The 27210-nt window shown below is 39.0% G+C and overlaps 1 protein-coding gene across 1 annotated transcript; it reads right to left on the bottom strand.

Annotated features, from left to right (window-relative positions):
* Positions 1-3818: 3818 nt before the first annotated feature.
* Positions 3819-24078, bottom strand: MSANTD1 (Myb/SANT DNA binding domain containing 1). The gene is made up of 4 exons (XM_021550682.3): positions 24042-24078; positions 23659-23923; positions 13497-13781; positions 3819-4870 (listed from the first exon to the last, which is right to left on the bottom strand). The coding sequence occupies exons 2-4, from the start codon at positions 23910-23912 to the stop codon at positions 4630-4632; spliced, it is 780 nt and encodes a 259-aa protein (XP_021406357.1). The 5' UTR covers positions 23913-23923; positions 24042-24078; the 3' UTR covers positions 3819-4629.
* Positions 24079-27210: the final 3132 nt, after the last annotated feature.

Raw genomic sequence — 27210 nt, 5'->3', positions numbered from 1 at the left:
AGGAAAGAATTTGCACCTGGGAAAATACAGTCCAGGAGTGCAGCACAGGTGGGAATCTGTCTGGCTGGGTACCAGCCAGAGGACCTGAGGGTCCTGGTAGAGAGCAAGCTCAGTATGAGTGACCAGGGTGCTGCTGCTGCAGCAAAGAAAGCCAAGAAAGGCTGGACCAGGGTCCCTTCAAACTGGTACTATGTGACACTAGGATCAAACTGAGATCTTACAGCCTAACTACAGGTAGCAATTTGTCAGCCCTACGTAACTGGATGTCATTCACTGTGGATGACTGGTCTGCTTTTTAAAGAACATACGTGAAATTATTCATCCTTATTAGAAATGTGGTTCAATAAATACCTTAAAATAAACTGTAACAGAATGAATAATTTTCAGCCAGAAAAAAATATGCATAGGAAGAAAATTTCACACCCAAAATGGCAAAGTAGTTCAAATGTTTCTGCTAAAACACTAAAAAAGATCAACACAAAAGTTTAATGATGCAGTCTCAAGCTTGCAGACACAGGAAGCATGCTACCATAAAATCAGGGGAAATAGATTAGCAATCTAGAGACCAGATGGTTAGTATTTACTTGCTGACATAACAACACCAAATGTTCCTAAATTTCTTTTTTAAATTTGTCTTTCACATTACATTATCAGCATAGGAACTGATCTTGAAAACATACACATAAAGATTTCAATATATTTATTCATTTGGGTAGTCCCATTGACTTTAGAACAGGAGACTGTTCAGAGAACCAGGCTGTCAACTTGGGGTAAGTCTACAGAATTGTAAATTATTTGCCTGCACTGAACTGGGCAGGCTAAGTCTGGGGGGAAAAATTAAATCCTGTATATATATTTTTGTTCTGGTTTTGTTCTTTGCAAGAGAGAGCAGTTTATAGAGAATATGATAAAAGACATTCCTTGTCCATAAATTTAACTCCTGGACTGGTGGATAACTGTAAAACTTGGCAGGACCTGAAATAAGCAATTACAAACACTTTTACCCAGCAAACTGTTAATACCAGCATGAGAAAATGCTGCTTAATTATTACAGGATCCTCCTACAAATTACTTAACCTCTCTCATATGTGAAAAATATCCTTGATTCCAAATGTTTGTTCAGAGCTTTATTTTTTTCTGGTGAAAAACTGTCACTCCTTGCTCTACGCTGTTTGTAACTTAAGTTATCTGTCGGGGCTCTCTATTAAGAATATACAGAATTTCATTGGCATTAGCTTTTCATACTCAAAGTTTTCTCCTTCAAGTTTATGGGGTTTTTTTCATTTTCAGTTTCTAAAGTGTTGTGTTCCCTCATCCCTGTCATTACTGGGTTTTTTGGAGGCATTTACACTGCCCCTTTGTCCCAACATATTTTTTCTCTTCTTTCATCAAAATGTGCTTGTCAATTGCCTCCATGTTTCTCAATGTCTCAATTTCTCATCTGCCTCCTCAGGTTCCTTTTCCTTTATTGTCACATCACTTGCAAACTCACCTGCCTCCAGGCAGTGTATTTCCTCCCCTATTTAATTTTTTTCCATTAGCACCATCTGTGTGTGTACATGTAATACAAGCACTTCATTTGGTGAAAGTGATATCAAACTGAGTTGACCCTGTTATTGCCCTGAAAATAAGAAATTTCTTCTCCTATGCTACAGTTTCTTTGTTGAAGAAAACTAGAAGCCAAGAGGGAGTTCCTTTAATGTCATAGCTAAAATTATAAACTTGAGTAACTCCTCATGTGCTCCCCTTGAATACTTATTATACTCAACTCATACAGACACAGAAGCAATGTCTGTTTTGCAAAACCAAGAATTCTATCAAGAATTTTCATTCTAGGCAGGTCTTTCAGGTTATAATTTGTCTAAATATCACAAACATTCAAATATCTGTACCTGCAGCTAACTGTCCCATACAGATGAAAAGGCTGTGACTACCTTAAACAAGAAAAGAGATCCCCTCAAAAAACATTCAACCTATTTTTTCAGGTAAATGTTCAATCTTTACAGAAATAAAAGAAAAAGCAGCCAAAGGAAACTATGAGTAAGTGGGTAATTTTCAACTTGTTGTCAAAAGCCACTAGAAAAGCTCTATCATACATTAAACTTGTAAAATTTGTCTAAAGCTTTGCTGTGTTCACTCTCTAGGCAAAAACAGGTCTAGAACACAGGAAATCTGCATGGATGGGAATAAAGCATTTTGTTAGAGAGATGATGATTTGAAACTTGAACTCCTAAATGTAACTACTGAAATTGATGTTTTATATAGGAAAAAAATCTCAGAACCACCAGAAAACACCATTTCCTTTAAAGCAGTTATGTAAGACAATGTTTGGAGTCTCATCTGGAATGCTGTGTGCCATTCTGGTCACTCACCTTTAAAATGGATGAACTCAAAAGAGCAAAATTAGCAAGAGTCATCAAAATCCTACTTTAAAAAAGAGTGTTATCCATCAGAAGAAGGGTGGCATGGGGCATGATCTCTGGTGCTCAAGAGTAAATACTATATAGAGCAGCAAAATCAATGCTGATACAAGAAGAAATTGGTATAAATTAATCCAGAATAATCCTAGAAGCAATCTTATAAACTGCATTTACCTGTCTGTAGTGCAGGTCTTCATATAATTCTGGGGACAAACACCTAACTCATTTTAAGATATAGGTCCACACATTTACAAAAGGGATTATACAACATGGATCCTTGTTGTAGCAGGCAAGGAATAAGATCTTTTTCTCCATTCTTGTGTTCCTACAGATCTGGAGCTGCAATAACATGGAAGGAAGGGGGCTCCCTACTCTACAGTACAAGGTTCAGCTGTGCTGCCATTGTTATTACTCATTAATTGGATTTAATTGCTATATGATTAAAGTAGATAGTAAGAGTAAACACTATTAATTCCTGTGGAGTCAGGGGAGAATTTCTTTATATCTTGCTGTAAACAAGTTAATGTCAGGAGGCACTGAACATGTAGCCTGCATGAATGTGTGGCAGATCTACATTTGAAATGTGTAAAACTATGTTTGCAGAATCAGTAAAATAAATCTGGCATTTTTTCAATTATGTAATCACTGTAGTAAAGATGAGGGACAGTTACTTTGTTTATATTTCAGCAGCCACCATTTTCTCCGAGTTCAGTCTTCAACTACATTTGCCTTATCCTGTTATCATTAATTAATATCAGTAGGAATGGGCTACATTTAGATATTTAATAATTTTTAATCTTCATACCTGGAGGACCTTCTAAGAAATATTTCTACATGCTTAGTGAGTATAACCTTCATCCTGTTCAGCAAGCATAATTAGAGATTAATTTGTCGTGTCAGGGATTTAAAATATTTTAGCTCACCTTTAAGCAACAACATAATTTATGTAGGAGAATGCAATCGCCTTCATAGACAAAATTTTAAGAGTGGACATTATTCAGTAGTGAGAATGGAAATGGCCTGAGTTCTTTGTACTAATTCTTAAGTTTCTGTATTGGAATCCAAACTTTGCTCTTGCCTATGCAGTAAAACAGGCAGAAAAATGGGGGTTTTTTTAGGAGAACACAAAAGGAAAAGGCATATAGGCAATTCTGCCGGCCAGTTTTCGAATTTAAGTGAGAGATTATTAAAATGCCACGTTTCACGGAGGAGCTGGTGCTCCATCCCAGCTCCCTGGGTACAATCCTCCGTGCCTGCGGCTCCCTCGTGTGGAGCATCCCCGTCCACCGGGACACCGGCACCGGGATCTTCACCCAGCGACCCTGAGCCTCTCCCTGTGTTATCATTCCCTGGATCCTTTGCTGTCCCGAGGCAAACTGTCTGCCCAGCAACAAGCAGTACGATTCTTCTTTTTCTTTATTTCATTTGATAGACATTATATATATGTATATACACAGAGTACAATACTTTTCTTTTGTGATAGAGAATAAATGAAAGTTTTCATTGCTGGTTGTTTGTTTAAGTCAACAGATTCCAGTTAATAATGAAAAAAATTTAAACGTTTAATATCAAAAACAACTTCAAGTATCTTCTATACATTTTAGTATTCAGTATATAGGAAGGTGGTATGGGGCATTTGTTTTTATATCAAAAAATGTATTTGAATAGACTATTTTTACCCTCATACTTTAGAGTACTATTCATATCAGGCATGGAGTTTAAAGTTATGTATCTCATGGTCCCAGCTAGCTCTTCACAAGAACCATAGGTCACTTATACAATCAGGCATATGTTTCAAAACAGGGTTTAATCATCAGCAATTTCAAGGTGCAATAGCCATGTTTAGAAATGCACTATTTCATTCTCCTAAAAGAGATTAAGCTGCAGTCCTTGATGTGAAGCAATGTACAACACCACTGTTTGCAAAACAACACCTGACTTAGGCATAAATAGTACTTCAGTTCCCCGAGCAATTTATCCCTTAACCTTTCTGTATAAAAATAATTCAACTTAGGCATATATTGCACTAATTTTATCATACTGGATAACTCTCGCCCTGCATTATGTTTTTTTTTTGCTGAACTAGGATTACACTAGGGTTTTAATTTCCATGGAAAACCTGGGAATAGGGCAACAGACACACATATGGTGTGCAATAAATGGTTATCTATAATAGCAATAGTAATCTCAGAGGCATTCACAAAGGAAGCTACACATTAGACTTGGAGATCATTTTCTCCAGTAGATTCATCATTCTCTCCTGTAACTGTAGGCTTTGAACTTGAATGATGTTCTGCTGATCCAGGATCCTGCGCACTTCTCTACAGGTTTCTTCCATAGCTCTACTCAACTTCTTTTGTTCTTCCAACATGGCTTCCATTAATTTTAGCTTCTTCTTTTGGAAACTGCAGTTTTGCATTTTTCTTTTCTTAACTGGTCTTTCTTCAGCTCTGAAATGTGAATATTTGTTAGAAATTAGAGTCATATTTATAAAAAGAAAGAACCCGAAATTCGATAGCATATTCTTGGCCAAGCTACAACATAGTAATATTTTTAAACCCCTGTGTTCTCCAATAAATTCCCTCTCAAGTTTGTGCCAAAACATAAATATTTAATGTATTATTGCATAGTGTTACAGATCGTAAAAAATAAAAAAAAAAAAAAAGGTTTCACATCTCATTGTTTTTAATAAGAATTTTCCCTGAAGAATACCAGGCTTTTCTTTGTTTTTTAATCTTGACATGTCTTACACATTGAATTTATACACTGTACTGGGAGAGATATTTGGCTTATCTGGCCATTGAAACTCCAATTTTAAAGCTGCAATAACCATCTCAATCCAGAGAAAGTGGTGCATGATTACATGTAGTAATATCTTACAGCTTGTTTTTTACAGCATTGCATCAGTAAGGCTGGTCCCACTCCAGAATATGAGTCTCAGAATTTACCCTTGTGCCAAGACACAGCAGCAGCACTGGCCACTCTTTTTTTATATTCCACCACAAAACATTAGAAAAGTCTGAAAAGACAGAAAAATACCTGGGGATGCTGGTTGAGAGGGGCTGAACATGAGCCAGGTGTGCCCAGGTGGCCAAGAAGGCCAATGGCCCCTGGCCTGGATCAGCAGTAGCATGGCCAGCAGGACCAGGACAGTGACTGTCACCCTGTACTCAGCACTGGTGAGGCCACACCTCCAGTCCTGTGCCCATTTTTGGGCCCCTCATGACAAGAAAAACATTGAGGGCTGGAGTGTGTCCAGAGAAGAGCAATGGACATCCTCGTCTGAAATATGCAGAGCTGCCACGCGGAAATTGGGGAATATTTTAAGAATTTCCTCTATCCTTTATCGTGCTGGGTTCTGGAAGAGAGATAAACATGGCAATAAAGACAGTGCTCTCAAGGTGTAAAGGTCACCTGGCTCTTCTAACTTGGGGTGACAGAGCAACACAGTCAAAACCAGCCCATGTGGCATACAAGTGAGAGCACACACACAGATATGTGTGTCTTAACCTGCAGCCTAAGAAGGAATCATGCTAAACTGTGAAAGAGGAAGAAAGGCCAGTAGAAGGCATATGTGTGTGTACTACACATCTGAGAAACCCCCTGTTAGAGCTGGATAACTCCTTCCCCAACTTTAAGTGAGAGACCATGTCTTCATTTACACTTTTTGTAACTCCAGACTGGAGTCCCCAACATCAAAGATATCTGATGATGTGTCTTTAAGTCCCTTGACACAAACAGCAATCTCAGTCGTGTTCTGCCAAATGCAGTATCCTTTCTAGGTGAAATGCAATAATGAGATAGCACAGTTTTGACTAGAATTCCATGTCAACATCCTGCAGATTTTAAGACATTCTTGAATAAGGATAACTTGAACTCTTGAAGAATGTGTTTTTATAAATGTGAAGAAGGGTAGTAGGGGTGAGGTCACTCAGCTGTGACAGATTTGTATCATAATTTGATTCATGTTCTTATCCTACTTGACAGGCTTTGTGCAGCAGCAACTCTGACATTCAGATCTGTCAGCAGGAGAGATAAACAATCCTTAGCACCTGAAAGGCTTAATGCAAATATAAGAAAAAGACACAAGCCCCTTGACATTTAAGAGTGCAGTGACCCAAAAAGGGTGAGATACTATCTACTTTGGAAGGTATACAATAAGCTCAGTTTTGCAGTTTCTATATAGCATATTTGATTTGGGGCATCAAATAAATGTGACTAAAATAAATATATGCTGCTCTGCTCAAACGGTGGGTCTGCTCAGATTGTGGGTCAAGGTTACTGCAGATCACGGAAATTATCAGTCTCACAATCCTGTGAGAATGGGTCTTGGCTAACACTAAATTCTGTTTGTCTCCCTTAACTCTAAAGGCCATAATTACTTCAAATGTGGTCCTCAAAGAGGTCAAGCTAGTGGAAAAGATCTGCAGCAGTCTAAGGGCAGCACTGAATCTGTTATTCCAAGGCTCCCATCACTGTAGCCACATTCACAAAGAAGGTGTGTTTTCTGGCAGGCAGAGTAAGAAACTTCCTGAAATGGTGACATTATTTTAGTCAGAGTCACCTTTTGAATTTAAACTTGTCTTCACAGAAGATTTAAATGTTGGAAACTTGGTGAATCTCTATTCACCATACAGTGTTAGAAAGTAGCTGTGGTAAGACCTCTTGTCTTGAAACCAGTACGAACTCACTCCACAAGAGGGCTTGTGTGTTGTCAATGTAAGCACTGGTGAGAATGGTCCTTAATAAGGAATGAGAGAGAAAATCTGAGGCTTGTCAATGGTACTGAGGTGCACTGAGCATTGTGTGTCTTTCTTGGTAACAGTAGAGCCACCATTTGGGTTTTAATGTCAATTGAGACCATTGCAAAAAAAAAAACCCATAAAAATCCAAGATGGAGTGATTTAGATTGAAAGATCTAAAATAAGCTTTATTTTTAAGAGAAAAGAATCTTTGAAGTGTTTTCCTAGAGTCTGTAAGGGATTTTACCTCTTTTTCAGTTAAATCTATCAAAGAACTGTAAGGCATGAAACCATACATCCAAGACAGTAAGTGCCTTGCACAGCTCCAGAGAGAAAGGAGCAGCAAATTTTCACTGTGTCAGCAGTATCTGCAGTCTGCTAATAACTAAAAAAGTACTCACTGAAGAGTGCTAGCTCAAAGCTGTGTTTTAGCACAGAGAAGTTCTTCCAAAAGTAATGACCTGAGGATTCTTCAAGGTCACCCAAGTACTCCCTACATTTGTTTACAGTAACAAACACAACTTGGTAATTAGCCTTCATTGAAAATAAATACTTATTTCAGAAATTTTCAGAAAGCCCTAGCTTTGGTGATGGTCCCAATTTCCTTTTCTTTCCACTGACTGATACTGAAAGGGTTCTATTGTCACTCACAAGTTCACAGTTAAGGAATGGGCACTTAAAATCCTCTCCTCTTGCAGAACAGCTGCTGAAAGGGAGCTCTTGAGAAGGGCTCTACAAAAGAAGGCTCTAAATAATCTAATTTACAAGCAAAGAGCACTTGCAACATGGAACAATGTAAAATGTCCTGTGATGCCCATCCAGTGATTAGTTATTTGAATACTGAAGTGTTTCCTCAGATTTTGAGCAATCTTTCTTGAGAAGTTCTAGGTGTCCTGGGCAGCATGTCAGAGACACCTCTCTGTCAATATTTTTTTATAATAAATTCAAGAGGGAAGCAGAGATAGGAATACGGGTTCAGCAGCAAGCAACCCAAGCAGCACCACTATCCCCAAAGAGTTCCAGCTAGGAGCATGTCTCTTTTGCCAGTGTATAAGCACAAGAATAAACAACTGCTGATGGCTGTAGCATCAATCAGTTCCTGTTGCCTGTTCTCCATGTTGTGTTCCTGTGCAGGCAACACCTCTATGACAACAGGGCTGCAGCAGATCCTGACAGCATCCACAAGCTGTTCAAGAAGCACCTCTCTCTTTGTCAAGCCTAGGCTCTGAAGGTAGATTTTGAGGGAAATCTCAAGAAAGGAGGGTCTGGAGAAGTAAGGACCTCAAATACAATCTGCTGGTACTCTTCTGCTGGGCTTCCAGTGCCTACAGCAGAGTATACAAGAGATTGGCATTGGTATTCCTCTGACCACATGAGCCAAATGTGGAAGGGCTCTGGCTCTGGGACTGTATTCCAAACAGAACCTCACAAAGCTGTTTCCCTGCTCTGCTCTAAAACACACAGGCAGGGTTTCAAGGAAAAAAAACAAGGGAAAAAATTGTTCCATCTCACCTAGGAGACTGAGCAGAAATGACTGTGTGTAATGGACATGAGGGGGAACAAAGCAAAACCTCCAGATACAATCAGGCAACAAATTAGGCAAGTCTCAAATGCATTTGCTGTTTGCCTACCTAATTCAAATTTAATTCATTGTTCAATTAAAATTTCCTTGACTGATTGCTTACACTTATCCAATACAGCTTGTTTCAGGGACATATGTGAATAATTAATGAGTAGGATTTGAATACAAAGCGTTTTCTGGTTATCAAAATGCATTATCTTCATAAAACCCTAACAACAATTCCTCATTTCTGACTACTTCATGGCAAACAGGTCCCCAGTACCATCAGTTCTTGGAATTTATAGCTTTTAACACCTAAAAGCTGTTTCTCACTGGTTTGGGTATTTTTTAGCTCCATACAAATCCCAGCAGACCTCCATAATTCATGTCTTGATTTAAAAAATGAACAATGGTCTGGATATAAACAATATTAATATTAGAGATTATATAAAGATCTTCAGAGCATAAGGACTGGGGATGAGGCAACCTGGATCTTTTGGTAAACTAAGCTCATTCAATCATTCAAATGCATTCAGGAATTAATGAGACTCAACCTTGAAGTAAAGCACAGAAAAGAACCACAAATGCCTTGGAACCTGGGCAAAGCACATTGCTAGGATAACAAGCCTGCATAATAAGTTAGGATTCACTACATAATGCACATAGCCTAAAGCTCAAACTTCTATGTAGATGATGCCCATTCAGATTTAAATAGCTGTAGCATAATTTTAGAAATAGTAAAGTCTTTGCCAAAGATGTTGTTTCCCAAATTAGCATCATTGCCATGTTTTAATACACTTCTTTTAATCCATATCTTGGCTAGTTCATGTTACCAATTGTTACTTTTTCTTCCTGTGTAAATTTTCTGTACCAAATTAATTAATCTACATTTAAAAATTTTAAAAATACCAAAGGCAGTACAATCATGGCACACAACCTCCTTGCCAGAAAGCAAAAAATATTGAAAGGTTCTCAAATATACTGAAAAGAAAGGTAAGCAGAAGTAACATCTGGAAGTTTCATTCACTAAATTCACATCTGGAACAAGGGACTTGTTTAAACGAGGGTTTGCTTATCACTAGAATGAAGGGAAGAGTGAATTCTCCATCTTCTGAATTTATCAGGTCTAGACCAGACATTTAGTGTTTCCCAGAGTCAAACAAATCATAGAAACAAAGCAGTGGAGCACAGCAGAGACAGGGGCTCCTGAGTGCAAAGTGCCCTGCTGAGGGAAGGGTGTCACAGAACCCTCTCCACAACATTTCTGGGCTCCACATAAAAAATTACCAAATTCAAATGGTATCCAACAAGAAGTCAGACTAAATAACACAGTGGTTTTATTATGGTCTTTTAATCCATCAAAGTAACTCTTTCACCCCCATTTTCAGAACAATAGAAATGGCAGAACACATGAAGTCTGAACTACATTCACAGCCTGTATAATTATGTTCTCTCATTATTTTGCTATGAAAACAAAGACCATAAATTAATCCACAGTGTGAAAAAACACTGTTTTCAATTAAATAAAAAGTCATTTATAGTGGTGTCAGGAATTTGGATTTTAAAAGTTTAAGCTGCAGTACAAGACTCCACCACATTGCATTATATTTTATGACCATAATAGAATAATTCTATTACTGTCAGATGTTTTGTACTGTATAACAGTGTTAGAACGGTGTTAGAACAATACTAAGCAATTATAGGCACCCCTTTAAAGGGATTCCAAATGTTTTCCTCATCTACACACTTGAAACAAAAATTAATTTTATCTCACATCAATTGTATTATCACTAACCAGCAAAATTTGGGTTTTGAAAGAAGGTCCCAAACTCAAAGTGTTTCAAACAGAATGAAAACCAGTTTCAACTGTTTTTAGCTTGACAATATGTATGTACTAGTTGAAGTATAAAACTTGACATTTTTTGCTATCATGAAAGCTAAACATTCAATTGATTTTTTGGAGCTATGATTTATATAGCCAAGTAGACTCCTGCTATGCTCAAAGATACTGTGGAAAACACAAAGCTGACACTCTAAAGCTGTGTTGAAGAGTTTAAAGGAATAACAGAAAAGTTTTCAGAAGTTTAAAAGTTATTTAAAAAGAACTACTGTTGGAAAGTTTTCTTCCCTATCAATTGTTGCCATAACATTAGGATTTTTATTACTGAAGAAAAAAATCCCGTAATGTAAATTGTAAAATATATAGCTGCAAAAGACATCTGTATTTTCATACAGACATGAGTGTATATTTTTCAAAATAGGGAAATTGAGGACCTAAAACATCCTTTTGATTTCAATTCCCAGAATTGTCTTTTGTTCTTTTTTTGAATCTGTTGGATCAATTGTCTGCTGTTCAGAGGCAAAGGCATTGATAAAATAGCCAAGATTTTTTATGCTACTTCTTTTCTCTCTTGTTGCCTCTTTCAAAGTGTTTTTCAAATACAGGATGAGACACTATTTGCTTAAGCTATAAATTGCTTCCTCAGTTAATATTTTTCCATTAGTAACTCTAAAATAATTAACTTCCTTGTCTAACCATGGCAGCTCTAAGTGATTTTAACCCGTGTGGTATCACTAGCACACACTGTATTTTCTTCTGGCCAAGAAAGGGCTCCCTACTCTGCTCTCATTCATCAGCCTAAATTAAACAGGTCAAAGCTGGACAAGCTTTTCAAACCCCCTAGGACTATTGGAATAACACTTTTTCTCCTTGCAGACACATGCCCTGTTTTCACAAGTGCTTTCTAATTTTTAATCCAATCACAATGCTCACCTGTAATGTTACACTGATCTCTCATGTGGTATCTACTGCTCAACTTCTCCTTTTCTTTTAGAACAGGGGAACTGTATTTTAACTTGTGACTGTGTAACTATCTTGCTGTTAAATGATACGCACAATATTCTATTGCACAAAATTCTTTCATCGTGAAGGCTGCAAGAGCATGGCTGAATTGTTAAGTTATGGAGGTCCTACCATCCTGAGAGCTGCCCTGCCCTTCCCTGCAGCTCCCAGAGCCTCCTGAGCCATCAGTGCAGCCACTCCAGCAGGCAACAGCAGCACTGCAAGGGCTGAGTGGCATTATCTGCCCCAGACTTGCAGCCAGCTGAAAGCCAGCCCGTGCCACTAGGGGCTAGATTTAAATGAGATGCAGCTTCTAAATTTAGCCAAGTAAAGTTAAAATATTTTTTACTAGAACAGGTTAGGGTATTTCCTTGGATAAAGTTACAAATAAATAAACAAACCAGTGAACCTGAAGCTGGCTAAAATGTATCACAGCCTAAATTTTCCAGAGCTTATAATTTAGTGACCGATTTAAGTCAATTTTAGCTATAACTAAAAGCACCTACATGAGAGTGAGGGTCCACCGCAAACTGTGGGCAAAACTGATGTGGGTTTGGGGTTGATTAACTTGATCTCTTTGAGGAATATCTATGTTCTGTAGTGAAGCCTGGTCTCCTCTTATGGTACAAAATCTGTGCTGTCCTGAAGTTGTCCCTAAACTGAAAAAACTTACCATCCAATATTTTTAAAAAGCCTGATGTTATCAAGTAGTCGACTGAATAAACTCCACAATGTTTGTGGAAGTGTGACTTCCTAAATATTAAATAATGTTATTGCAAATCCAATTGGGAATAAAGTTATTGCATCAGAAATGTGACTGTGGAGTTTGTAAATCCTAAAGTCAAGCAAGTTTGTGCATCCAGGAATATCAACTATTTACAATGGACTAGGATGAAAAAAAAATTGTTCCTTGTGAACAAAAAGGTTGCTATAGTTCAAAAGTTATGCACCCTAGTAAATATTCATTGCCAAAAAAAAAAGTTTTTTAAAATAATCAGTTACTCAAGGATTATCTGCTTGAATGATGGAATGAATTTAACTTAGTTTTATTTATCCAAGAGTGGGTCTGGAAACAAAAATTCAAACTTGCTCGGTTGGTTCTTCTTCCAGCTCAACAATTTTACAGTTGCATGACTGACAGGTAATTTTACTGTTACAGTTAAAGCCTCACAGACTCATGATAAGGATCTCTAGGATCAACTTTTTTCCTGCCAGAAAACTGTAATCAGCTCTTATTTCACACCACTCTGGATGAAAAATGAGACCAGTAAAGTCTGAAATTTGTATCAAATGTATAACACTGCCTTTTGTTAAAATGCTGCCTTCGAGGTAACTCCAATCATATCCAAAAAAAAAAAAAAAAAAAAAAAAGAATCACATGTTTGCATCTCAAACTAGCATTTACTTAAAAAAATTACATTCTCAATTATATTTAAAATGATGCAATGTACATTCAAACTGCATGAGCAGCTTTTCAGTGTTCACAGAAATATTTATTTTGCATCTTTTCACCATTTTCATAATAACTGAAGCCAGAGAAATTTCAAACTCATATCAAAAGCAAAACTAGAGCAAGCCAAAAATCATCTAAGCAGTATGTTATATCTCTGATTGCACCACAGGACTCTGTTGAACATGCCCGTACTCCTTTTATGAACACTCTCCCTGATGTGAGCCATGACATGCATGCTGAGTTTTGGCAATAATATACAACTTTTTGCCCAGTTCTCCTACTCCCTTCAGTCTTTCATAAAGGAATAAAGAAAATGCCCTAATTCAGCAAAGTGACTGAGATTGGGGAACAGATCTCATTTGTGATTTACAGAAAAAATACAAGAGCTGTTAGAGAAAAATGCATGAGGGTGTTCCCTTTACACAGCAAATTCAGTTCATTCTGCAAAATACTAAAAAGAGGGAAAAATAGATGCTACCTCAGCTTGTAAGAAAGCAAGCTTGATGAGCTCTCTGAATGTTCATCTTCAAAGCATTCTTCCCTTCCTTCATATGTAAACTGGTTATATGGCAAATACAGAGGAGTGGACTTGGCTGATGGAGATTGAGAGGCCTCTGTCTGTGATGTAGAAGGACCTGGCTGCTGATTTTCATGCATTTTCACATCGCTGTGGTCTGTCACTTTGGATAAGATCCTATCAATGGTTTTGTAGTAAGGCCAGTCAGGTGCCACAGTTTCACTGTCAGTCATGCATTTTAATTTCCTGTAAGAAAAGGCACACAACATTAAAGCTTGTTTTCCTACAAACAGTACTTTTCATACAGATCCATCTCAAAACATTTGTTCTGGTCACATTTAGGAGTCAAACTGAATGCTTTTAAAGAGAATAAAATTAGACATTTTTCTTCTTTAACTCCCAGTGAAGCCTTTCAGGTTCTTTTCCTAGGTTTGACCTGTTATAAAAAGTTGCATGTAAACCCAAAATGAAATTCAATACAGATAAAGAACATTACAACTTCTAATGAAAACAGGACTGTGTTGGTGGTTGAATTATTTTCTTCCCTTTGAAGAATACCCAACTAACTAATCTGACAGCAGCCCCTGACAACTGGACTGGGCAACACACCACAGCCTTTACTAAACTGAGGGCAGCCCTGTGCTGTCGTGCTTTGAAGAATGAATATTTATTTTCTATAATATGAATACAAGGGGCTATAAATATAATGCATATCCCTTTTCTAATATGGCCTAAAAGCTCTGAAATGCCTTGGTAAATAAACTTGTAACAACCATGAGATACAGACGTCTGTTCATTTGTTACAGAATAAAGATCAGGGTAGGGAGTACAGAGTTTCATAGTTTCATTAAGTTACAAAAAAAAAAAAAAAAAAAAATCCCACAAAAATCCTTAAAGCTGTTAATAATGCATTAGAAACAGCATACACAAAAACATTACATTACAGTGGACTATAAACCATGACTCTGTCTTTCACGTGAGATTATGATGAGATTTATTATTCAATCCTCAAACAAGTTCACTGCTACCCCAGTAGTTACCCACTGTCATTTTATTTTCTTTTACTGAGAAGTATAAAATTGAGGTATATAGATGTCATATACATCTAAAAGAAATCCCAGAACCCAGCTAGAGTCCCAAACTCTCTTTTCATTTGCCTCTCCCAGTTTCGATCTTGTTACTCCAAATGGAAATACAGGAAGGGAACACAACTGGAAAGGCAAGACCAGTGCCCCATTTTCATAAACCAGATTTCATTCAAATTAACAAAAATCTGAACCAAATCTGATTCTCACAGCTAGAGGTTTGCATTTGCAGGAAAAAAAAAATTAATTTAAAAAACCAACCAAACAAACAAAAAAAAATCACCTATTCCTGGACACCTGGCCCATCCTTTTTTTCTTGAAGCCTTTCAGGTTTTTTCTTCTCAGAATCCATCCTGCCCACACCAGTCTTGCAAGGGGTAAAATTAAATAACATGTAAACATGAAAACAATGGTGCCAAACTTAAAAGTGAGAACTTGAAGTTCTTCCTTTCAAAATGCTCTCAGCCTGGAGTAAGGGGAAATCTACTAGTGAGAAAAGAAGGCAGTAAGATTTGCTTAGATTTTAAAGCCATTTAAAGATTCTTTTTTCCTTGTCCTTGCAAGGTCTGATGAGCTTTTCCAGCTATTTAGAAATGCACATCATAGTCCTGCAAAGCAGAGCCTCACAGCCATCCATACTTTTATGCCCTCTATGCATTCAAAATTTTAATTTCATACATATTTCACAACCTACTGCTGCGATTTCATAGTCAGAGACTATCGAGCACAGCCTACAAATACATGCATACCCATCCAGCACAGACAGAAAACAGCTAAACACAGGCTTGACAACAACCATCAATTAATATTGATTATTTTTAGTTCAATTGTTGAGGCTATTTGCATGAAAAACAGATCAATTATGCCACTGTAAGCTAGTAGCCAAGCCTACATGCCATATTTGTTTGCCTGTGTTGAAACCCTCAATGTTCTCAAGCTATGAAGTTTAAAACTGAATTGCAATTATGCAGCACATTCACCAAGGTCAGTCATCCCCATGGGAGAGGTGACAAAAGCCAGGGGTGACCACATCTCAGCCAGGCCACTGCCAAGTGTAGCAGCTGCATTAGGACTTCATGGGATGTGATTTGAGCCTTTAGGACTGCAAAGCATCGTGCCAAAAAGGGCAGGACAGGCTTAGAGCTGATACTCTGCTGGCTGCTCTGGGAGCAGGTTTGTGCTCAGCCCAATGTCAGCCAGGAGCCCCAGGTCCCCATCAGCAGAGCTGCAGAGTCCCCTCCTGGTCCAGCATTTGGCCATCCCAGGAGAAGGACTTTGCCTCTGCCCTTGCTGAATTTGATGGGGTCCCTGTCAGCCCAATTCTCCACCTGTCCAGGTCCCTCTGAGTGGCAGTCCTGCCTGTCCTGCCCCCACAGCAGCAGACTGCAGCCCCCACTTTGCAAAGCAGTGAACTTGCACTCCACCTCTGCCTTTGGACTGTTATAATCAGGCCATGTCCCAGTACAAAACACCTGCAGTCCTCCACTGGGAATGAGCCTCTAGGAAGAATACAAACCATTAATAGCTACTCTATCCAGATACTTTTCTAGCCAGCTGGTAGTCCTTCCATCTGCAGTGTAACATCCCAGCTAGGATACTAGGATGCTCTTGGAGACTGTGTCAAAAGGGTTTGTACTGTCAAGCTAGACAATATTTTGCTCTACCCTCATCCACAGATCCAGTCTTTTAAGAAAGAAAGCAAGCTGGTCAGTCAGATGTGAGTCACTGCTGGTAAATCCATTCTGGCTATTCCCACTCACCACTTTCTCCTTTCTGTGACTGGAAATTGATTCCAAAACTTCTTACTCAATGATCTTCTAAGGAATTGAAGGGAAGAAATCTTAATTCCTGTTCCTGCCTTTCTGAAGATTCAACAGCCTTTTTCTGGTCCCTAGAGACCTCCCTCAATCTTCATAAACTTTCAGAGATGATTCCTGACTCAGTCCTTTTCTATTGCTGGCATTTCTGATAACTCTGCTGCCGGAACATCCAACTGAGACATCTGGGCAGTGAAGGCTGAAATACAGATGCCAAGTATCCTCAGCCTCCTGACTTGCATCTGCTTCCATTAAATCACTCTGTGGTGAATTTTGGGGCAATCCATGTATAACTAGAGTCTGGGGGATGAAGAGATTGAGGGCAGTCCCACAGTGGGTGCTGGTCAATGAGAGGGTGGACATGAGCTGACATTGTGCTTGTAGCCCACAAAGCCAACCATTATCCTGGGCTGCAGCAAAAGCAGCATGGCCAGCAGGGTGAGGGAGGGGATTCTGCCCCTCTGAGACCCCTGGGGTCTCCTGAGACCCCACCTGGCAGGCTACAAAAATCCTCAGAGCAGCTCTGCCATGGACACAGGCTGAGAGAGACAGGATTGTTCAGCCTGGAGAAGAGAAGGCTCTGGGAAGACCACAATTATTGTAGATTCAGACTAGCTAAAAGGAACACAATGTAATCTGATGGTGAGCCACTAAGACAGGTTGCCCAGGGCAGCTGTGGTTGCTGCATCCTGGCAGTGTTCAAGGCCAGTTTGGATGGGGCTTTGAGCAATTTGCTTTAGTGAAGGTGTCCCTGCCCATGGGGAGGAGGCTGGAAACAGATGGTCTTTAAAGCTCCCTTCCAACCTGAACCATTCTATGATTCAATGGAAAGTTTCCAGGACTAGATATTTTGCCTGAGTAGGTTGGTACCTTTTTGTTGCTATTTGAGCTCAGCTGTGTACCCAGACCCCCTTTTTACAGAACTACGCCAATTTTGAAGGCAGAGTTGCTGTTTATTTTCTGCTCACAGAACTGTAGAGTTCCAGTTATATAAATGCAGGTATTTCTCTGGCTCTCAATGCATTGAATGGATACTAATTCAACTTTTGACTGCTTACCATAGCTCTGAGCTAAATAAAAAGGATCACTACCAGGAGGTAGACAAGAGAACTGTTCTAGCTTAAAAGCAGCACCAGCAGCAATCATCTACCTGTATGGAGACTGGCTCAGATACACATAAAAAAAAAGGATAAAACAGGGAAAGAGATGAGAAGATAAGGGGAAAGGGAGTGTCAGTCCTTTGGAAGAGAAGTGGAAATGCTGCAGGTGGAGGAAAATAGGGAGAACCTTCACTGCAATAGTGCTGATGGTTTCTGGTAAAAACAAACCGATTAGATACCTTTGTAATACTAACATCGAGTTCCAGGATTTACTGACTTTTAAATATTTTTCTATGACTGCCAGAAGTCCAGAAAACCTAGTTAGAGAGCTGAGAGCTTTTGCCTGCATTGAGGTAAATGTAACCCTTGAAAAACTGGAGTCTAAAGCAGAGATTGATTTACTGCCCTCAGCCATTAGCATAACTCATCACAGCAACCTTAGTTGCTTCCAAGAGATAGAATTGGGGGTTTGTTTGTTTTAATGAAACCTGAGGATGTTAAAAGAAACAGGACAATAGGAAGGCTGGAATGCAACAGTCCAGAAATGACAGAACAAGATGAGCCAAAGATTAACACTTTGAAATTGGGCACATCAGTGCCTGAGGGAGCAAGCCAGGCAGGAAAAATGAGGTAAGAAACAGAGGTAAGCGAGAAAGTCAGCAAAGCTTACAAAATAAATTCACACTGAGTTTATCCAGACCTGTTGCTGTTTCATGAGGCTCTATTAAAATCCAGCTGAGAGCAGAGGCAACTGAGAACTCTCTCCAAAAACTCAGGGATCAAAGTCAGATTTCCAGTGGACAAATACCCAAAGCTTGCCAACTGAGTTAATTTTAAAGGTGATTGCTTGTCTTATTCCAGAGAAGTGAATAAATTAAGGGACTTTGAGATCCCACTGCCAAAATGCTCCACTGAACAGACTGAGACAACTGTTGAGTTGTCTCATTTGTGCTGCTATTGACCTTTTTTCAGACTTTATTCCCTGTGCCTACTAATTCTAAAAAAATGCTATCACAATATTATGTTCTAAAGATGTTTAGTTTTTTTGAAAATCATCATTATTTAGTCAGCAAGAAGCAAGCAATCTATAACTTGCTTATTTTTTTAGACTTTGCTCAAAGCAGTATTGCTTTTTTATTATTATTGCAGCATTTGATATTACTACTTGCCTTAAGGAATGGATACAAGATCCATCTCCTGGGGTTTCTAGGAAAAGCTTTCAAAATAAATAATGAATAGCAACTGTTTGTGAACCAATCAATGGTGAGAAAAGGAAGGATGATGAAAGTACAATACTAAGTTGTGCATCTGCCATAAATTATTGAAATTAAAGACAAAGATAGTAAAGGATTGAAATTCAACTTTTTGCAGTAATTTGGCTGCACTCATATTTTATCATTTGCTGTAACAGAGGTCAAATTTTCCAGTTGCATAATGTCATAGAGCATAGCAATGGATTACACAAGCAAAATGTTTAATTGCTATCATGTACACATGAAAATAAAAAATTAGACTACTCTTTCATTCAAATCATGAGACTGATTCAAATTTACCAATAATTAACATTAATTGACTGTGATTCAAATCAAAGAGCAACAGCTGCATCCTGTTTTCTAGGCTTTGGGGAGGGTGATGTTTTTGAAAATAATAAATTTGCATTCACACAGTTCTTATTTTTAAACATCAGAAGGAATCAGTCAAAACTGTGGACCACTGTGCAAGCTGTGCATACCCTACTTCCTTTTGTAAGTATTGTGTCAGTGGCAATATTATAGCAGCAGTCACAGAGCACTGTGACACAGGGAGATCAGCACATTAGCAGTGACAGGACAGTGCTTTCTTTTAGAAGGAATAATCACAGGTTCACATGAGCTGATAGCCCTGAGTAGGCTGCACAGCACAAAGAACTGGGCACAGACTCTAAGGGATGCTAAAACTCAAGAGCTGGCATGCTAATCTCAGGAAAACTTTTGATGACCAGCACACATGAAAGCTTAACTTTGAATTCCAGGAAGCTTGACTCAGCCCTTCCTTCTTCCAGGATGGATAAATGGGGAGGTTCATGCAGCACACCACACAGGTGTCTTTGAAGAGAAACATTAAAAACCTGGTGGCTGATCTATCCACAGCAGATATTTCAGATTTTACAGAAATCCCTAAAAGCAGAACTTTACTCAAATACACCTGCAGAAAAAACTATCCTTCCACTTGTTGCAGAGGATAGATCTCAACTCCACCTATGGTGCTGTGCAGAATTTTCCACCCAGTCAATTTCCACAGTGGATGAAATGATCCCTTAATATACTGATACTCCAGTAAGAATGACTTCAGGTCATGGTATATTTTTCCCTGATTAGTTTCCTCCAAATGCACTTGGACCACAGTAATGCAGAGGAATACAGGAACCACTGCCAGCTCAGTCTATGGTCTCACTCTCTTCTGACAAAGGTCAGTGCTGAACACTTCAAGAATTATTTTGACAGACAGCTTTTGAGAGCACTTTCACCCATAAAAACACATGAGTATTTTTCCATCAACAGCCTGAAACATCAATATCCTGAAATCCACTGTCTTTCATATCTCTACCTAACTGGAAGACAAACAACATCTGTTTTATTATTTAATAAATCTAATCTTTAGTAAAAATAATAATATTACTAAAACAACCTGCTGCTCTCTTAGTGTCAGTGATTTTCAGTGGCAATGAGTTCCATGTGCTTATTATGCAGTGCAATACAGATTTATATGAGTTTTTCTAGTTTTGCATTTCTTGTCTTGCAATTCTTATAAATAACTTCTTGTATTATGGCAAAAAATATCTGCTTTATATTCTGAAAAATAGTGCTTATTTTTATGCACCTCTAAAACTCCTTTAGTATTCACAAACTTTTCCACTTCTCTTAATAAAGAAAGCTTTTCACATCTCAGCCTAACTGTTCTCTAAACATCTCCTCACTCGCTTGTCACCTTGTTGAAATATAGGGCAGGCAGAAATAAACATGAGAATTCAGGGAGGAAATAATGAGATAAAATAGATTTCTGTTTGGCATTTTAACACCTGAATAATGCTTTCACCCCAGATGTGGAGGAATGGGATCTGATCACCCTAAAATTGCTTATGTGAGATATGCTTATGCACACTGAGTTACACCTGAAGTAACTTTACCTGGAAGCACAAGATCCCACAGGGGATCCAAACACACCCAGAACCAGGGGGAATACCTGGGGGGGGAACCCCTTCTAAGCCCCCTGCCACTGTACACACCCATGCAGGCTGTACTTGCTGCAGCAACTGCAATAAGTATTGGCCAAGGAACACTCCTTCCCTACTTATGCATATGTTTGCCTGACTTGGACACCTTCTACTCATAACAAATGGCTTGCACTAAGCAGAATTAAGAAAACAATATTTACTGAACTGCCTCTTAGAATGCCATGGGATCCTCAAACTGGAGAGCACCATTAGAAATATGTTCACTGTTTTCTATTCCAGAACCTAATATGCTTCTGATCATCAATATCTGTTTCAAGAGATGTCCCAGGATAAGACATGCCAGTGACAGTACTTTTAAAACTAAACTTGGTTAAATAGAAATATTAAAGTGCTGCTTTTTCCTTTTATGGAAAAAATACATGTGTAAGTATTCATCCATATATGTATGTGTAGTAATTTGTAGGACAGGGATTTTATGAAGTTCTTTTATGAAATTGTGAGACATAGGTAAATAATATTATCTGATTAAATATTTTAATGCAGTTCATTTCTGTTAAAGGGAGAGTAGAGGCCACTCCACCTCTGCAGCACTGTTCAGAGTTGCCTAAAGAAGTACAGGATCCTGAAGTGGGAGCAGAAATAAGCTCCTAGGTGCAGAACACCCCTACTCCCACTCCTGCTACTACATTCTCCCATGTCACACTCACTAACCCAATGTAATATTTACAAAGTATTATCCCAAAATAGAGCATTTTCCCACTTTCAGGACCTCCTTTTCCAGTTTGTGCCACAGGGGAGCAATGATGCTCAGAAATGCAGTGATGTAAAGCATCTTCCTCAAGTGTCCTGCAGGCACCCAAACTTAAAACTCAGCTGCTTCACAGCAAAGCCAGCAGCCGGTGGCCACTCAGATCATTTGCAGTTTCACCACAACCTTCCCTATCCTACACACCACCAAAAAGTACCCAGAAAACTAGAAATTGTGAGTAACAGTTTTTGCTTGTTCCTGTTCTCCATACCACCTCACCTTGCCAGCAGAGCACACAGGCATGAGAACAAACAATAAGAAGATGCATTTTATGTTCCAGAGCACAAAATGAAACAGCCCTGTGACAGCACAAGGCAGTTTTTAACTCTCCTAAATTAGCATCTCCATCAATAAGCAGGGAGCTGCCATGCACTGCAAAATAGAAAAGCAGGTTGACAACATGCAACAGAAGCAATCTTAGAAGTTCACAGAAATAGAAGGGTATTTCTTAAAAGTGCGGTTTCTCTCTCACACACAGTGAATGCATGCGAGTGATTTTATTTCTTCCCTTCCCCCAGTGCAACTTTAAAGTAAAAACATTAATTAGAAAAAAAAACTCTCTGATTGATGACAACACTGTAAATTTAGAACAAAGGCTGACAGAAATAACCTATTCCACTTGGCAATTATGGCACTTAACTATCGCGCAGTGTTGCTGCTACAGACACCTGTAAAATCTCAGTGCCGAGCTGCAATTCCCAGCAGGGAGGACTGCAGATTTAGCAGACTAAGCAAAAGCCTGGTAGCCAGCAACTCCCGGCTCCTAAATCTGCATCTGAGTGTGAATTGCTGGGTGATGCTGGACAAAAATTTCTCCCACTTCCAGCTTTCTCATCTACAGCCTGGGTGAGGAAAACTGTAGGGATTACAGCAGGGTTGGTAAAACGTTTTGGAGATGTTGGGATTTGCCACAAAACATCAGGTTTAATATTACAGAAAAAGGATGTTAAACATTATGCTTGTGGATCATAGAAATGTAGAAGGACATTCAAAGTTAAGGGGTTTACAGGATTTTCCCTAGTTTTCTATTTGATGAGCAGTCTCTGCATTAAATACAGTAAGGGTGCCTTACAGAAAAGCGAGCAGTTTTAACATGGTTGCCTGCTGTAATAACCTTTTTTATTATTAATATGAGCTTTGAGGAGAGATTAAATAAAAGAGTCACATATTTGATTTTCTTGCATTACAAGCACCTAGCTCAAATCACCACTCAGGATTTCCAGTATGAGGCAGTTTGTGCCTCGCAGAGATAAGAATTAAAAAAAAAAAAAGATAAAAAAGAAAATGGAAATATTTCTGTTAAGTTCTAATTATTTTTCTCCCTGCAAACAACAAATCTACAAATGCCTCACATTTTCTGAAGCCAACTTCCCCTCCTGACTGCTTGCCTGTTCTTTATCATCCCCTCATAGACACCTCCGCCCTCCCCCCGACTCCTTTGGAGCAGTATTGACGGTGCACATTGATTCTCTCTGCAGATATAATAGTTCTTTCACTGCTGCTGCTTATAATTATAGCAATGTGTGTCACTCAGTAATAAGACATTCAATTATTCTTGGCCCCGTGAAGTGTAACCCTTCAACTCACGGGACCAAAATCGAGGAGCATCAGCCCCCCCCCTCGCCCCCCCCAAATATTATTCTGTTCTAGTTTGCTTTTCTTTTTTTTTTTTTTTAACTTTGCCTTGCAATTCCGATCCTCAGTGGCCACTTGAAACTGCAGGAGTTTCACTGCAAGGAATTGGCTGCCAAGCTAACACAATCAGTCCCCTCAGCAAAGAGGAAAAAAAAAAAAAAAAAAAAAAAAGAAGAAAAAAAAAAATCTCTTTTCCCCATTAAATACATTTCCATCCCTCTGCATCATAACGGTGCCAGCTAATTTTAAAGAAACAAAGTTGTCCCAGAGTTTGACATGAAATGGGGGGGACAAATTAACAATGACGTAACAGCATTGGCAAGAGAGAATTTTAAAAGCGATATGAACAATCTTTAATCTTTTATCGACAGATTTCCTCTAGGAGACTTCTTTCTGAAAGACAAAAATCACTGCGCCGTCCCTGCTAAAATCTCTTAAAATAAAAAGAATTAACTGAAGCTTACCTGTACTGGAATGTCATATTTGTAATTTTTATCTTTATTTCCTCTCCGTGGCGAATTTCTCCAGTCATTTCAAAGAGTTTGTTAGCCATTTTCTCATAAACTTTGGCATTCCTTTTAGTTTGTTTCAGCTCATCAAAAAATTCTTCCCAAACCAGCATTAAACCTCTCATTTCTGCATCAGTCCAGTTTCTGGCCCTCCTGTGTTTCTCAGTCTGAGAAGAGACAATGTAACTGGGAATTTCTGCTGCAGCCATTGCTGACTGACCTAAAAGGGTTTTAAAAGAGGACACTTAATATAGATTGAGTTTTTAGTTGAGGTTTTTTGTAGTGCAAGACATGCATATGTGGATAAAGAATTTGAATGACAACAGAACATATGAAACCTTTTTGCAACAGCTTGAAGCTTGAGTGCACAAAATGGGGCCTACATCTGACAGGCAGGAATTTAGTTAAAAGCTTTTAAACAGAGAAACGTCATTTTGATGTCACGTTTCCATAGCAACAGAGCAACTGCATAAGCTACAACAACAAAAACCTTTTAACTGAAAGCCAAAGAATCAGGACAAAGTTGACAGGCCATCAATATTAAAGCTTTTAAACACTTTAGGTTTAACAAAAAAAAAAAAAGATCTATGCAGCCTTTGAGAAGCTACTTTTAAGTTTCTACTTCTTTTTTAGCTTTCCCTTACCTTTTAGGCAGACAATCTGCTAGCAGGGGGTCATGGTCGCCTGAACGAGCTTTTAAGTTGTGCCTTGACAGACTCTCTAGGAGGTTGCAAGGACTGAGGCCATGTACACAAAAAAAAAAAAAAAAAAAAAAAAAGCTTTTTTTTTTTTGCAAAGATATTCTGCAAAAAGAATCAGCCAGCTTTATGAAAACTATACATCTCTAAGCTAATAAATGTTTAAGCAGGCAGGCTCATTAAAAAGGAGCCTGCATCTGGGCTTTAGAACATGCAAAAAATAGTATTTAAGTGTTTATACAGAGAGAAATATATACAAGATTTCAATATAAAGCCACTTTTTTTTTCCCCGAGATGTTTTGCTGCTGATAAGCACACACTGCAGTCCTGTCAGTATGAATTTGCCTTTGTAGGTATGTATTACTGTATGTGTATTTTGTATTCCTAGTAATTTAGATGCTATTTATGCAGCCTGTGTTCTGCCTTAGGACTGCAGCAGAAGCATTTCACCTGCTTTATGGGCAACCTAAAAGGATTATTCAACGAGTTAAAAAAAGGCTGCGAGATGCTTAGAACTGTGAATAAATTGCTTTGCTGTAAAACAAGCATTTTGAGCTGGTTTTTATATAGGGCTAAATTGTGCCAGCAGTTATATCAGAGAAGCAGGGCATATTCATTGTATTAAACACTGCAATACAAGCAGTGGGCCAAATCCTGCCCCACTTACACTCCTGCAGCCTGACAATAATCTTCCACAAAAGAGTGAGAAGCAGGAACTGCATTAATTCCAGCTTACGACCAGCTAAATAGAAAGATGTTCATTTCCTACAGTCCCAATAGACTTGTGTTATGTAAAATATAAATAAATAAGTCCACGGACCTTTCTTACTCTTATTTTTGTGTTTCAGCATATAACAGCAATAACGACCTCACTGCAGGGCATTTCCTGAAGATTAATGGCAGGCAGGGGTTAATGGCCTGAGGCTCACCCAGTCAGTCGTTAATCCCCAGGAAATGTTCCGTGCCTCAATCCTTAATGCTTAAGTATCCTATAAATTGTAAGTCTTCTCATAACCACATCCTTGATCTTAACAATAGTTAAAAAATGCAGAGCTTGGTTTGCATCCTGGAGATGGCAAAGAGAGCACATAATGTCCCTAAAAGGTACACTGATGACATTTGTGGGACCACTGCCTTCTTTCTATTTTATTTATTCTACTGCATATTACAAAAGGCACAACAGCATACCACAGAACAAGATGGGGCTATGAGGGGGTAGAATTACATATACTTTACACATAGGAACTTCCACTGATCCAGCCCTGAATATGTCTCTGTCAGAAATATACCTGCTGAGTCACTGCCTTCCTAAGGGAAAAAATAAAAAGGAAAGAAATAAAGAAAAAATCCCCTAGCTTCCAAATAACTGCTTTTAACTACTAATATGACAGCCTAGCAACTATTACCTTTAAAAATGTGTAAATAGCAGCATATGTTGTGATGATGATCTTGCATGGTTTGTCTCTTGGGTGGCCAGCTGGGAGACGTCACATGATCAGGGGACAGATGGTGGTCAGAAGAGGATCAGCTGATGACACATTCATTTTATTAATTTATTGTTCTGTTTTGAAACTCCTGTCACTTAACCTTGGGCTTCAGGCAGCTCTTTTAACAAAACCATACCAACCTCAGCTGCCTGGGGTCGCAGCCAGCGGCTGGGCATCACTAGGACAAGTTTAAGGAAGCAACGCAGAGTCCAAGAGGAAGACATCATGGCTTTGGGTCTGATTTGGAACTAACACACACTACTGTAAAGCCAGGCTTGTTTTTCAACCTTTAATCATCTATTAGAGGTTTGTTTTTCTCCCTCAGACTTTAAACCACCTATGTTGTGAAAATGCCGATTAACACCACTGAAACCCATAGCATGATACACACACCTTGTCAAAACCCAAAGATATGTGTGGTCTCTGCTTTAAGGATATTTTTAATCCAGTTTTAAGTACAACAATGAGGACAGGGTGGGTGAAAACCTTTCCAGCTGCACTGAGTTTTTTCTGTCACAGTCCACAACTTTTCCTTCCCCTCTCCATCCACATGTGCCTGGCATATGTTCTGCTGCTCCTCGTGCTCCACGCTGGCCCCCAGGCCCTGGGATCCTGCAGAAGGGGGGGGATTGTTCCCCTGTGAAATTCACATCTCAACTTTTCTATATGCTGTTTCCTATTAGTGTACTTGACAGATTGATATAGTGGTATGGTGCTATTTAACATCTGTTAAATAAAAGAAATGCTTTCTAATAATACCTCCCTTATTCCCCTCCTCTCAGCACCTGAAGGGGATCTAAGTTTCAAGGACCCAGGTTCTACCCCCTCCTCTGAAAAAGTCATTGATAATAATTATGGAGACCCCACATTACCTCTTCTGCCTCACCAAAGCCTATGTGCCAAGTGGTTGATAAAGTGACTGTTTTCTTACATGAGTCTGGAAGCAAGAGAAGGTTTTCTATCCCCAAAGAATTCTTGCAGTCTTTGCCAGAGCTAGGGGAGGAAAAATACACCTCTCCAGGCTGTGCCTCTCTGCTGATGTTCTGCAGATCTCTGCAGTCCCTAGGCATCACTAAGCCCTTGTCCTGGCCCCTGAGCTGGGATGAACAGCTAAGACAGGACCAGCAAACCTTTTAGGGGAAGAGCAGCTCTGTGTCAGCAAGAGCAGTCCCTGCCCAGGGAGGGCACTGGGAGGAGAAGCTCTATTGACATTCAGCTGCTTCCCACCCTTCTCAGGCCAGTCAAGATTTGTCATCTACCTCAAACACTGGCTGGTCACTGAACCCAGAATAACTGCTGACATGGCAAGCTGCAGCTCTGCC

Source organism: Lonchura striata, chromosome 4 (genome assembly GCF_046129695.1).
Source record: "Lonchura striata isolate bLonStr1 chromosome 4, bLonStr1.mat, whole genome shotgun sequence".
Lineage (NCBI taxonomy): Eukaryota > Metazoa > Chordata > Aves > Passeriformes > Estrildidae > Lonchura > Lonchura striata.
Note: the sequence above shows the minus strand (reverse complement) of the source record. Positions and strands in the feature narration are given on the sequence as shown.

Coding starts and splice junctions, on each gene's coding strand:
- MSANTD1 (XM_021550682.3), bottom strand. CDS start 23,912: ATGGCTGCAGCAGAAATTCCCAGTTACATTGTCTCTTCTCAGACTGAG. Junction 13,782..23,658: donor AATATGACATTCCAGTACAG/GTAAGCTTCAGT, acceptor CTTTTCTTACAG/GAAATTAAAATGCATGACTG. Junction 4,871..13,496: donor TTGCTTTCTTACAAGCTGAG/GTAGCATCTATT, acceptor TTCACATTTCAG/AGCTGAAGAAAGACCAGTTA.